Consider the following 14,387-nt stretch of genomic DNA (forward strand, 5'->3'; position numbering starts at 1 on the left):
TTTGTCCCAAACTTGAATTTATATATATTTTTCCCCCATCAACGGCTTACTAATCATTTTTTAAGACCTGTATGCATATTATTTTTAAGTTGTTTTTTAAATAAATATAAATAAATATTTACTATTGTCTTATTTTCTCCCAAACTTGAATTCATATATATTTTTCCCCCATCAACGGCTTAATAATCATTTTTTAAGACCTGTATGCATATTATTTTTAAGTTTTTTTTTAAATAAATATAAATAAATATTTACTATTATCTTATTTTGTCCCAAACTTGAATTTATATATATTTTTTCCCGCATCAACAGCTTACTAATCATTTTTGATGACATGTATGTATTTAATTTTTAAGTTGTTTATTAAATAAATATAAATAAATATTAACTATTGTCTTATTTTCTCCCAAACTTGAATTTATATATTTTTTCCCCATCAGCAGCTTATTTTTATTTGTTTATTTTATTTATTGACAAATTTTTTTGTTTGACTTAAAACAGACTAACTATAATTCTAATCACACTTTATCTCCTTGGTTGCTCGTTTTTTACAAAGCTGCAGCTTTTGTCCATTCTGAATAAAATAAGTTAATAGTCTTTGGCAGCAATTTGAGAAAAAGGCTTATCATTCACCTTTCACTACTCAGCTTCGATCTTAATTAGCAGAAATTGACTTGAAATGGATTAAAAACTTTCTTTCATCCGATGCTCACCTCTAATTTGGACTAATGATTGAGCATGTTTTTGTGGACAGAGATTTTCATGCTTTGACAAGTTAGCTTTCACCATTCCGGCCGTGTTGTGGTTGGAGAACTCTTTACAAATGTAGTGGCCGAATTAATTAATGGACTTGGAAGTTCATAGAGCAGCACATTTTTTAAGCCAGCCGCAGTCGCTGATGTCAAAATGAAAAAGTGCTCTTTGTTAAATGGCGCATAAAAGTTGTACTTTATAACTCCCACACACACACACACACACACAGACACACACAAACACACAAACACACAAATACACACACACACAGCAGCGCCAACACTCGTTCTGTCGCCAAAGCTTCATCACAAAATTGTATTTTCTACTCCACGTTGACTTTGGAAACTACTTGAAATGTAAAAATGTTCAAGCGGCAACTGGAAAAGAAAAGTTACAGAAACTTTGAAGGCTCACGTAATTATGCGCATTGCACCGCTGCCACTTATCCTTGCGACTCTCCTACTTCTGATCACATTAACGAGCTCGCAGGCCCAGGAGCTGCACCGTCAGGTAAGGGAAGACTCAAGCTGTTCATGGATTTTCGAGAGGTGAATCATCAGAGCCCGTTTATCCGCAGTTTCAACGCATGGGTCACGGAGAGGGCGAGGAGTGCGGCAGCTCTGACCACCAGGCTGGCTGTGGCATGACTTTAAATCGAGGCAACTCGAAGCAAACGGCCACGAATATAGCCCAGAAAGCCGCCCAGGAAGCCAAGCAGGCTTCGGACACACAACAGCCGGCGGCCGAGGCTGCTGCCCGGCAAGTCAAGACGCAGTTGGCCGAGAAGGCCTTGCAGGCGGCCAAAGCAGCCGAAGCGGCTTTAGCGGGCAAGCAGCAAATTGTCGAGCAACTGGAGCAGGAGGTGCGCGAGGCCGAGATGGTGGTGCAGGAGGAGAGCTCATCAATGAGCAGCTCCCAAAGCAATCTGAACTCTGCGGCCACGGCCGCCAAACAGGCACACTTCCTGCTACAGGCCCTCCAAAATTCCATCAAAATAGCCCAGGAGAATGTGGGAAATGCGGATGCGGCGGCCAGCGGCGCCCAGCAGGAGCTCATCGAGAAGACCCAGCTGGTGGAGGCGGCACGCAATCGTGTGGAGATGCTGCTGCGCCAACTAAGCTCGGCACGGGCCGACTATGGGAATACCAAGAAGGCTGCCTATAAGGCTGCCTGTGCGGCCAGCGAGGCGCGACAAAAGGCGGCACGCACACGAAGGAGGCGTGGCGGCCATCGACCACAACAGCATCAGCAACAGCAACAGCTTCTGCGGCAGCAGCAGCAACAACAACAACAACAGCAATTGGAACACGAACACCAGTTGCAACAACAGCCGCAGTACCTCGAAGGCATCTCTTGATTTTGTACTCTTTAAGATTTCATTATATTTTCTAATTCATTTAAAAATACGATTTCCCAGACCAAGGTTATTAGATTTAAAAAATTCCTTACACAAACCAATCTACATCAATGTCCTTCTGCTACTTCAAGGACGAAGCACAGTAACAGAAACAAGAAGGAAAAGTGTGCAGCCAAAAAAAGCGTTGTCTGCACGCCACACTTTAAATGCTCTTTTTGAATGTGGTGTGCAGATAAGAAGAACAAAATATTTAACCAAACCAAATACTGTGTTCAACAATATTCCAAACAGTTTCCATTTAATTGACTAATTAACTAAACAGATGCTTACCTCCTACCTTCCAAATCCCGTCAGATTAGTATTTAGAAGCATTGCTAATAACAAAATTATTCCTTGCCAGTGAAGAGGGCAGCCAAACGGAGACAAACAATGTTAGTTAAGGGGAGTACAGAGAAGACACAGTTTATGTTTTACATTATTGATATTTACTTAAAACAAATTTATTTTTTAAATTTAATTTTATCGACAAACATAGCTGTCGATTCGAGAGGCAAACCCAAAACAATGCATAACTTATACTAAATAAAACTAAAGAAAAACAAAGCCTATAGAATAGCTGATGCTTCTTCTATTAGCTTAAATGATTAAGAATACGAGATATTAGCTGCTGCCCCAATATATTGTTTTGTATTGTATTTCAAATACTTGAGTACCCTTCAACTAATTATTTAATTTATGATTATTTACATTTTTCATGTGCACAACTTAAAAGCATAAACAAGCATAAAATGTTAATTTAAATGAAATTTTTTTTTTAATTCCCATAATGTGAATAAATTTCGAATAAACAAGTTTCTAAATATAAAACCAATTTGAAATAAGCAGCAACACTTTGAAAACCAAATTAAAGCCTTGGTCCAAAATTGATATGTTTAGGTGATTGGAGAAGCTGCTGAAGAGTTGGAGACGTCTCAACAAAGCTATTTTGCCCCTTTCGAGGGCACAGTAAGACCCTCTTTGAATGTGTTGGCACTTTACGGGTATTTCTCTCGTCATCGTCGTCCCTTTTGGAACTGCTGAGTCCCTTTGGGAGACTTTGTCGCTTCGACAAACAATGGCAACCCGGCTCAGCAGAGGCAACAAAAGCAAAAGGTAATGCTACAAATAACACAATTGGCTTGTAAAACAATTTGACCAAAGCTATTTTGTTATAACTTTTGAATGACTTTTGCCGAGCTGCGAACCATCATAGGCTGTGTGGTGGCCACTGAGGCGCATTAAAAACTTTTTCCACACGTTTTCAATAATGATTAGTTTGGGTCGCAGACCACAGCTTCAGCTGCTCAGCTCTTTGGGACACAAAAGGCGCACACAAAAGTGTCAAAAATTTGCAACTGTTTGCAACAAAGAGCGAGAAAATCATTTACTGGACAGGCTGCACTTCAACTTTTTCTTCAGCAGAAATGTCAGAAACAAATGCCTTTGCTATATAAGTATTTGTATCGACTGCTTTAATTAGGACACGAATATTGGTTTTCCCACAACGGACTTAAGCAGAAATATCCATTCATTGTACAGCAATACTAAATGCCTTGCCACATACTTGTAAGCTTGCTCGTCAATAAGCTTTCCAATCCACATTCAACCCCAATGGCCCGATTACAAAGACCCGTGAGTGCTCGTAAGACGTCTGACGATTGTTTGGGTCATTTGTGCGTTGATCTGCTAATCCGAAAAGGGTTGCCCTCATGGCAAATGCTGCCAAATGAATCTGTTCCGCTTGTGTTCGTAAAAGTGTGTGTCCATTGGGATGTTTGCTTTTGCCATTTCATTCAGAAGAGGGCTCTCTTTTTCCTTCCTTTAAGCTCCGAGTTCTTTCTGCTTAACTTTTGCTTAGCCGGGATACGTATTTTGGCCAATTTTTTACTTCTATTGTCTATGGATCTAACATAGCTTGGCTATAATTTCATGTCAGTCAACTTTTATCTTTTCAAAATTAAAAGCGCACATTGAATTGATGTTGAATTAAATAGTTAAATTTAGTTAAATCAATAATTTCAAGCTATATCTAAATATATACTCGAGCAGTCGAGTGCTTCTGATCTTTCAGTAGAAAACATTGATTACTTATTTGGTACCATCTCTGGGGACCATTTGCGACCCTCGAGTAATGATTACAACATTCGTAATATTCAATCTGGATCATATATCTTTAGAAATGAACAAGTTTTTAATCAATATTATATCAGTTGGTTAACAGCTATATGATATACGAGTAGTGATCTGATATAGTCGGTCTGAACATTATATTTATTTGTCCGTCAGATAGAACCCTTAACGCAAATTTTAATCAGAATAGTTAATAGTTATTTCAACAGACAGATGGATAGACACACAGCCTGACATGTCTTTATCAATGCCTTTCGTCCTGCTAATCTTATCTTTAACTATAACATGTGATCTATATGGTCTAACTACCTTCGAAATTTTACAAACCAACACACCAAAAGCAGATACACTCTGACGGAAATGATGGCAAATGATTCTTGGAACATAACTAGCTGGATATCCATTATATCTGTCCAAAGAATGGCAATTATTAAATTATATGGTAGCATTGGATTTGTTAGATTTCAGCATTTATTTAAGCGTTTATTTAGCTCAGAGTTTTACATATTTGCCTTAATTTCTCTAGCTCTGCCAACTAGTATACAAGTTTAAGGCGCAAAGAAAGGAAACCACAATCAATGGCCCAAAACTTAAAATCGAATTGAATTTCGAATCCTTACACTGAAACCATAAGCAAGGGGGCGTGAGTGGTGGCCATAACTATTGCTTATTTAGCAGGAAACTCCTGAACCATCCCCCTATCTCTATCCATGGTCCGCCATGGAAGGCTATTGTGTGTGGCGCTGCACTTATGCATCAACTTTCTTAAGCCAAATTGCGACTGTTCTAAATTTTAATAAAATGGGGCAAAAGTTTTGCACAAAATGCGCCCCAATGGTGAGTTTTATAAACTAACCGAAGAAGAGAAATAACAACAACAACAAAAATTAATTTACACGCAGCGCAAATGAAACCAAAGGCGAGTCTGCAGGAGAGTGGCAGCCAAGGACTGGGAGGGATTGGGAAGGATTGCAAGGATGGGCAAGGGTTGCGCCAAATGGCGCAAAACTATGAAAACTCATTTAACTACTTAAAAGACATGGTCGACGCTCTGGCGCGTCGCTAACCAGCAAGTACAACAACAACAACAGCATGCAGGGGGAAGGGGGTCTAGTGAGGAGGCGGATAAAACACAAGCAAAACTCGACAACTGGCAAACGGAGTGACAAAAGAAAAACACACTGGAAAATGCAAAACTTGTGTTGACACGCCGACGGGAAACTCACCTGCCTGAAGGAGGGAGGCGGGAAGGGGGCTCTGAAGGATGCACAGACAAAGTGTTGCCGTTACAATTTCACTGACTGAGTGACAAACTTCGCACGTTGCATGCTGCACGCTGCACGTTGCACGTGAAGCAAAAATCCACACAAAAGACGGTGGAAAAACTTGTGCGCACTTTTCAAATTGCTCCCCAAAAGTCCCTCCCCACATTCATTCCCTAATGTCCCTTTCTTTACACACACTTTTTTGTTGGTTCCGTTCCTGCGGCTGCTTCCACTCCCGGCCCTACGTGTGTAATACAAAACCGGTACTTAGTGAAAAGTGAAAAACCAGTGTTACAATGTTGAGCTTTTAACCGTAAATTGTTGCCAGCCGCGTAACAGAGACAAAAACTTTTTCAAATGAACAACAATGAAGCTTAGTGAGTCACAGTGGCTCAGCAAATCAAACATTTTGCAAGAATAAAACATTTTCTTGTATATTCAACTATTACTTTAAAAAACCCAGTAAGGTGCAATAAGCTACAAAAAATAAAATTGTGCTTTAAATTTGTAGAAGAAAAAGCAAAAGTTAGACGGAAAAAATGTTCAAAATATTCATTTCATTTCATTTATTCACTAAAATTGGCATCATAAATTGGTGTGTATCTATAATTAGTTAATAATAAAGAGAACAGCTTATAAAACCTTATCAACTTAAATATATAAATATAAAGTGTGTTTTTACAGTTTACGATTGAACGAACAGTTTCTAATATGCAAAAAAAAATTGGGGGAAAATGTAATCAAAAACCCAAGAGTAGTTTACTTGTGTTCAAAATATGGAAAAATATAACTTCAGCATAAAGTTATTTGAAATTTGTGATTATCGATTTGGCAAAAATGTAAAAATTTAAAATACTCTGATTTCCAACTTTCAGCAACTATCTCGACAGTAGTAACACAATTAGCTCTGAGAACCTCTGGATTGACTTATAGGAGATATTTCATTGAGAGTTTAAAATATTTCTATATGAACTTGTTGGCCGTTGAAAAAGCCATCAAGATATGTAATATATTAAAACATTATTATTATATTTTAACTAAACTTTAATGTTACTAAGTTTCTTGGGCACTCGTATTATTTTTTTCCAACTGAAAATTTTTGTATTTTACGATTTATCAAATTATCGTTAAGAGTAATATATAGCCCCTATTTGTTGATTAACGGTGCAGTATATTAATGCTAAAAACAAATGTATTAGTTTGGGAATAATAAAGAAATATATGAAAACCATGGTGGAACTTTTTCTAGACTTGCATTTCTTTTATTTATTATTTTAATTACTGCAATTCAAAATATGCCACCTAACAAAAAACCACAAAAACTTGTTAATCTGAAATATCTTTAAGCACCACACTTATTTATAATTATTAAATAAATATTTATAATTATTAGATAAATATGAAGATATGACGATATTTTCTAATTTAAAACAAGTAGAGAATCTAAATTCAGGTGTCCCGACTTCGAAATACTCTGTACATATGTTTAGAAAAATAAGAAAATTAAAAACAAAATTTTGATCCATGTTAAAAAACCACAAAAACTTGTTAATCTGAAATATCTTTAAGCACCAAACTTACTATATTTATAATTATTAAATAAATATTTAGACAACATATGAAAGAAATATCTTTAAAAAATTGAAGCTACAAAGTTAATGTTTGCTGTGGCTCCAAAGTTATGGAGTTTTCACCCCTAAATTGCGATTTAATTCCACTGTACAAGAACTTAGCGAGGGCTGGGGAGCGCTGGCATGTAGATCGAGGCTGCGGTATCAGAGAGTAAAGAAAAGAAAATGTGTCAAGTAAGTGCAATGCTTCAGTTGAAATTTATGCAAAGTGCGCCAGTTTGGCGAGGGGGGGAATCAGCACCAGAATCAGCATCAGCATCAGCATCTGAATCAGCATCCAGTATCCCGAATCAGCAGCTGAGCTGCTTGGCTAAGCGTTTCAAGTGTGTTGTAATTTCAATGGAGTTGAGCAAATTTCTGTGTTGGAATTATGTACGAGCACTCGTGTAGTAAAGTTTTCAGCAAACTGAAACTGTTCGTGTATGGCGGCTGAGCCCAGGGATGTGGGGAAGGGTGGCGCGGAAGGGTTGCGGCACAAAAACTGCAATTTACATAGTTTACCAAAGTCAAAGTGTACGCAATTTTTCAAAGTTAATCAGATTTTTCTTTCATTCTACATTTCCTTTTTTTCATATTATTTTGTGTTTTTTCTGTGCCAGCTGCAGCGGCGCACCAAACTTTTAATAAGACGCGCAACTTTTGTGACGAGTACATAAATAACATTGCTGACACGGCCACGCACACAAGCGCACACACACACACACACACACACAAGCACACACTGCTTTGACAGCAGGATAAGCCGCTTTTAGTGACATTGAACAAAAAATAGAGTTGAGAAACTTTCAAACGTGGGAATGAGAAATATCTATATGTGCCTATTTCAAACGATTAACGTGTCTGACTGAAGGCAGATTCAACACATACCGAACTATATAAAGTGTCCTTAAAATATCCTTGGATTAATTTACGTTATGAACTGGCACACTTATTCAAGGCAGTTAATAAGCTGTTGCAGGTCTCAGGAAAAATGTGACATCCCAATCCCCGATTGGGCCTGCCATTCAGAAAAGGTCGCTTGATACATTCTGTAAATATTTGTATTGTATTTGCTGTCCTCTGCAATTTTTAAAGCTGAAGGATTCAATGTTTAGGCAATATTGTGAGTACAGCAGTACTAAAAATTCGAAAAAGGTTGCTGGCCTAATTCTGGACTGTCTGTTTGCTTTTTTCTGTAATTAATTGAAGATTTAATGCTGACCCGAAGTGTAAGTTCTAATGTAGATTTATTAGAATTAAAAATTGTTAATTTTTCCTTGCAAGTTTTTAAGTGTTCAAGGCTAATATTTAAGCAATAAGTATATAGTAATTCAGCAGCTTAGAGATTTAGAAAAACAATCAAATAAGTTTCAGCACTTCAATCAATCAATCTATCTGTATATGTCTCTTGATGTACTTATCTATCTAACTATATATCTGGCTATCTATCTATATTGTAAAATTAAAAATTTGTCTTTCCCGTTATTTATATATTTTTCTAGTTTTGAAGAGATTTTTTTCAGTAAAAAGATTTTTTATTCAGACTTCATTTTGTTTGTAAACTGACTCGACTGTGACTACGATTACTAACTATAAATTGAACAGTAATTTTCAAAAGCTTACTAGTTAATGGGTGACTCCGATAAACTCATCTCTTTTGTCTAGTTATGAGCACAAAGGTGATAAATTTCCCTATTGTTGAAATTATTCAGAGCCTCGGGCATAAAATGAAAGGCGCTCCCATCCGGTTAAGTGACATCCAAACAGACTGGCATTCTGAGTGCCAACAGACCCTCAGCATCTGGCCCACACATTGTGATCTTAGTTCAGGGCAGCATGGTGATTGGCATGCCAGACATGTTGTGATGGGATAGCCCGTCACTTCTGTTTGCCTCGAGATTTGTTTGCAGAAATCGGACTAGAGTGCTGACTGAAGAGCCACAAGAAGCTGCAGCTACTGCCACAGCCACACCCACACCCACATTATTCTGACAAGAACAACAATAACAACGGCAACCACAACAGCATCGTCAAATCGCTTTCAATTGATAAACGACGAGCTGTTGGCGCTGCTAAGTGGCTGTCCAGGCAATGGTTGAACTGCTCGTCGAGACTGTCTCCTGCAACATCCACACCCATGTTGCCAATTGACTCTAAGTAGCCGGGAAGGGGGCTTGCTGCAGCGCATTTGGATTAGTCATGCAAATGCGAGTCATGTTGAGTGATGTGCAACCAACGCTTAAAATATTAAACCCATTGAGTAAGAACCTCCCAAACGCTAATGAGTATGGAAAACACATGCACAAGTACGTATGAATAGAAAAAAAGCATACTTGTTTGCTTTGATGGTTTGTGCCCTTTGAACTATTTGTTTATTTGGAGTAAAACTGTAAAAATAATAATATAAATAATATAAAAAAAGTGGGACTGAATTGAACAATTTCCGCTGTCTTCCTTAAGTAAACAGATTAAATTGAATTCTGCAAATATTTACGACGTTTCCCTATGAACTATTTGTTTATTTGGAGTAAAACTGTAAAAATCACAAAATAAGAAAAATTGTATTAAAAAATAATCCAACTATAAAAAGAAGTGGCACTGAATTGAAAAATATCTGCTATCTTCATTAAATAAAATATTTACGACGTTTTCTTATGAACTATTTGTTCATTTGGAGTAAAACTGTAAAAATCACAAAATAAGCAAAATCGAAATAAAAATTATTCCGACTATAAAAAAGAAGTGATATTGAACAATTTCCGCTGTCTTATTTAAGTAAACAGATTGAATTGAATTCTGCAAACATTTACTACGTTTCGACTGAAGAAGCGACCAATCATGATCCGGCTTTTTGCAATTGCGTTAACACGCTTAACATTTACAATTTAATTTTACATTTAAACTCAACCCAATTGCAATTTGTGCTCAGTTTTTAAAAGCCGAGTGTGTAAATGACGGACAATGTGCGCCGCTTTATTTGCGGTTATTCAATTCGGTTACAGTTGCAATTAATTTCTCACGCACTTTAAAGTGATTTTTTCCGTTCGGTTCCATTTTATAGATATCGCTCCCCCTCTGAACCACGCCAATGGCGCTTTGTTATGCTTAACCAATGCAATTTCCGCGCTTTTTGCGCTCTGATTCAATTGTATTTTAAAATGTTAATATGTGGCTTGGCTGACCATGGCGTGGTCGAGAATGGTATTTGTATATATGGTATGGCATGTACTATACTTGTATTTATTTTGAAGTGCGGCTAATTGTTATTACGCTTTTCAGCAGCATTGTTCAAATATTAATGCTGAATTAATGCATGCTTTGCGTTTATCGGGAAAAAGCAGCTGCGTTTAAGTCTGGCCGCAAGAATTTTGCAATTTGCTGTGCCAAAACCATCGGAAAACTCGAATCAAAACGTAACCAAATGCTTGACACAATTCCTCTCTACACTCATTCTGCAGAGATTTTGTGCAATATTTTGCGCAAACAACAGACAACAGCAACAGCAACGAAAGCCAAACCGCAACAATGAAAGTCCTTGGTAAAAGTATTTCACTTTCACGCCGCTGCCGTCTCCGTGGCCGTCACTGATGCTGCCACAGCCACTAACAGTGTCGAGTCAGTTGGCAGGGGCCAAGGGTTGGGGTGAAACAGTGGCAGAAACAGAGGCAGGTTTCGAATAAGTAATTGCTGCAGTTGCTCTTCGTTCGTTGGTTCGCTTAATTGTCTGCAGTTTTCTTTTCAGCAGCTGGCAAAGTTTTGCCTAGTTGCCGTCATTGGAAACGAGTTCTTAAGCTTTAAAGCAAATCAATTAAACCAAGCACCCAAGAAACCGCACAATACGAGTGGCAAACAGACGGACAGCAGAATATGCGGACAAAGAGACAGATAGACGGATAGACAAGTGAAATGCGTCAAAAGCAAAGCAACCAATTTTATGAGTGTGCGATGAAAATGCGTTAAACGAACTGTAAAAAGTGCTCTACATTTCGCGGCTGGGGCCATTTTAAAAGCGCGCACAAATGTATGCTACAAAAAAGTGCTCAACGCGAAATGTTTACTATTGTTGCCACAATTTCGCGCCATTTGAGGTGAATTCAAACAGGTTCTTAATCGAAACCACTATAATTGGGCATGCTATTATTGCTCTGTTTATATAGATTAAGAATTTATTCAAATTTCCATAAATTTATACGGAATATGAAATAGTAGCTTTTCCGTTTACTATGAACACATATTTTTTTCGGATTAGGTTATCGAACTGTTTTAAAAATGTATGATTTTTTTCTACTTATTTATGTTTTTTTATTTGTTGTTCATTTTTATAGCCATTAATACTTAGATTATGTTGAAGCCAAAAGCAGATATAGGTTAAATTTATTAACCGATACTTCATTGTCTATGTAAATAGCTGACTGATAAGAAACACGTGAATGTAATTGAAATATAACAGATATTGATGTATTGGTATTGTATCGATTGAGTGCATAGAAGGCACACGCCCACACCCACACCTAGTATAAGCTTATCATTAGAATAAAAATTGTTTTCGGCTTAGTTAGAACAGATAGTTAGATTTGCATCTGATTTAAGAAGTTGGCGAATCAGATTGTGTTTAAGTTGATTTCTCATTATTTAAAAGGGGAATACAAAAATATCATGAAATTATTTAACGAAAAATTATTTATAGATTTATTATTTATTTACCAATTATTTGACGATTCGAAGTTACATAAAACACAATTCGCTGCAGAAGATTGAAAACTGTAAATTTGTTGCATCAAAACTGAAAGAGTTTGTTATTAATTCATTTTGTTTGGATTTGTACTTCAAAAAATACACATTAATTATATAATGATATCTGTTTTGAGTTATTAAATTATTAAATGTTGTTCTTAATTCGAATTTATGAGACCGAGTTAATTTCGCCTTTTTATTTATTTCTTGTTTTGGGCCGACATTTATTTGAAAACCAATTTTAAATTTTCTTAGACGTTTCTTCAATTTCTTTTTTATAGCTAGTATTTATAGCTAATGCTCACAATTGTTTATATTTACATCTGTTTGTTTTATATTTAAATTATACTTTTTTATATAATTTTATTTAATTATGCATCCTCTAATTATTTTGTATATTTATTTGTATGTCTACTTCAATGTTAATATTATTTTAGTACTTCAGCCTAATTCATTTAATTTAATTTGTTCTTGAGCCTTAACTGAAACATCTTAACGTTGATTAATTAAAATGGAAATAACAAAATCAAGCCAGGCAGACAGACAGGCAACATGTGTATTTGAATTTTAATCAATGTCCTGCTGATATATTCCTATACACAAACTATATATAAGTAAATGCTTTTGCACTCACACAACCACCCACATTGGGTGAAATGGAAGCTAAAGGTGGCAGGGGGTCCTTGTGCCCTGCAGTCATTCACTCAACCAGTCAGTCAAGCAGTCAGGCGCGCAATCACGGCCAACTGCAGCTGCTGCTGCTGCTGATTAATTTATGCCAATATGCAATTTTCGCACCGAGCAGTTGCAATGACAGCTCAAGCGCATAATTGCATGGCTGTGCTTATTTATGGGCCGTCGTTCGATATGGTTAAGTCCGGCTAGCTGGGTCTGGACTGGCCTCGCCTGGGCTGAGTTGCTCTCAACTGGTATGGCTTGGCCAAGCAGGCCCGTTGGGCGTATGAAGAAAAAGCCAACGCTATGGAAATGCCTTTGAATGCGTTGCTCATAAATTGAGCTGTCAACTGGCAAATAAGTTGCATAATTTCATTAAAAAGCATAAAGTATTTGTAAGTATGTATGTGTGTGTGCTTGCTCAAATGAAAAGTGCCTTTATTAATTGGCTGATTTTGAACCTGAAAGGAAAATGTCAGCAAACCAAATGGCACAGCTGTGAACACAGGTCGAGGACGAGATATTCGGAAAGCACAAAAGGAATCAGATAAATCGAGTGATGTGTAACGGCATAAAAATGGCATAATGTTTGCCCCAATTCTCCTTTTCCTTTTTCCCATTTTACTTTCGGTTGTTGTCGTCTGTCTATCTGCCAACATTTTGCGATAGAAACATTTCGGGCAGCGCATAGCCTGAGGCGATTTTGTCATTGTCATTGCTATTCGCATTGGCATTGGCATTTGGGGCTTGCATAAGCAACGCAAACTACAAATTTATGCAAATTGCTAGAAAATGCAAAGCATTGAAGTTAACTTCAAGTTGTTGGTGTTGTGCTGCTCGAAGCCGGCGCACGTGCTAGTTGGAAGCAAACAAAATGGTTAAAGCAGCGCAGTCCACGCAACGCACGTGTGCGCTTTATGAGCAAGGTGAGCCAAAACCAGAAACAAAAGAAGAAGAAAATCAAGAATATGTCATATTTTTGGAGCACCGAAGTCTACATACCCTTGCAAGTTTAATGTAGCTGTAGTTTTTAAAAAGGATAACCAGATGGACGGACAGGCAGACATTGTTCCTTTTCTTCATGTTCATGAAATAATTTTCAAGCTTTACCCAAAAGTTGTAATGGAAGTATAATAATATTAACAAGAGAAGAGGAACTGATGTCAGCAGCCACACTTAATTCCTGGCGCTACAAACATCAGCCTTAAGGCAATGTATCCATCGCAAGGATAAAGATATATAGAGGGTAGCAGGAAATAAAAAACAGGCATATGTAGTTGGCTTATTTGTCTCAACGTTTGCATTTGATAAGCTAATAAAAAAAACTAGACCACAATTTTCAGCGACTTCTAAAAACAAGAACAACACATAATATGCACGCCGAGAGCATAGTGGGTTTAAACAAAATAAAATGAAATCCACTGATTCTAGTCCTTTATAAAATATATTTCCTTCTTTCGCAACATTCGTTAAAATTAGTAGGTAAAACAAATATAGGTAACCCCATACAAAACTAGACAGGAAATACTTTGTAGAAACTGATAGTTTGTCAACAAAATTCTATTACTCAACTGACAATTAGTCACATATTATTTAAAAGACAATTCGAACAGCACAGCATTAGTAATTCATTCAATAATTTTTAACCTTGCCGTGGTAAATATGATAGAAAAAAAAGGTGTGATATTATTTAAAACTTATTATAAAATTAATTTATTAAGTATTTTCAAATGCATGAGTTCTTCAAAGCAAAAAGCCGAAGCTTCAATTATTTTTGAGAGTTCAATGCGAGACTAGCTGAGGGAATCAATTTTGACCCACTTC

General features: G+C 36.9%; 1 protein-coding gene across 1 annotated transcript; it reads left to right on the top strand.

Moving 5' to 3' along the window:
• Positions 1-1,103: 1,103 nt before the first annotated feature.
• On the top strand, positions 1,104-1,966 carry LOC115624280 (uncharacterized protein CG45076; the record flags this gene model as incomplete). Its single annotated transcript, XM_030518904.1, has 2 exons — positions 1,104-1,263; positions 1,331-1,966. Coding segments are annotated over exons 1-2 (726 nt in total), but the record flags the coding sequence as incomplete, so codon positions are not given.
• Between the last annotated feature and the right edge of the window lie 12,421 nt (positions 1,967-14,387).

Source organism: Scaptodrosophila lebanonensis, unplaced genomic scaffold (assembly GCF_003285725.1).
Source record: "Scaptodrosophila lebanonensis strain 11010-0011.00,11010-0021.00 unplaced genomic scaffold, SlebRS2 tig00000053-arrow-pilon, whole genome shotgun sequence".
Lineage (NCBI taxonomy): Eukaryota > Metazoa > Arthropoda > Insecta > Diptera > Drosophilidae > Scaptodrosophila > Scaptodrosophila lebanonensis.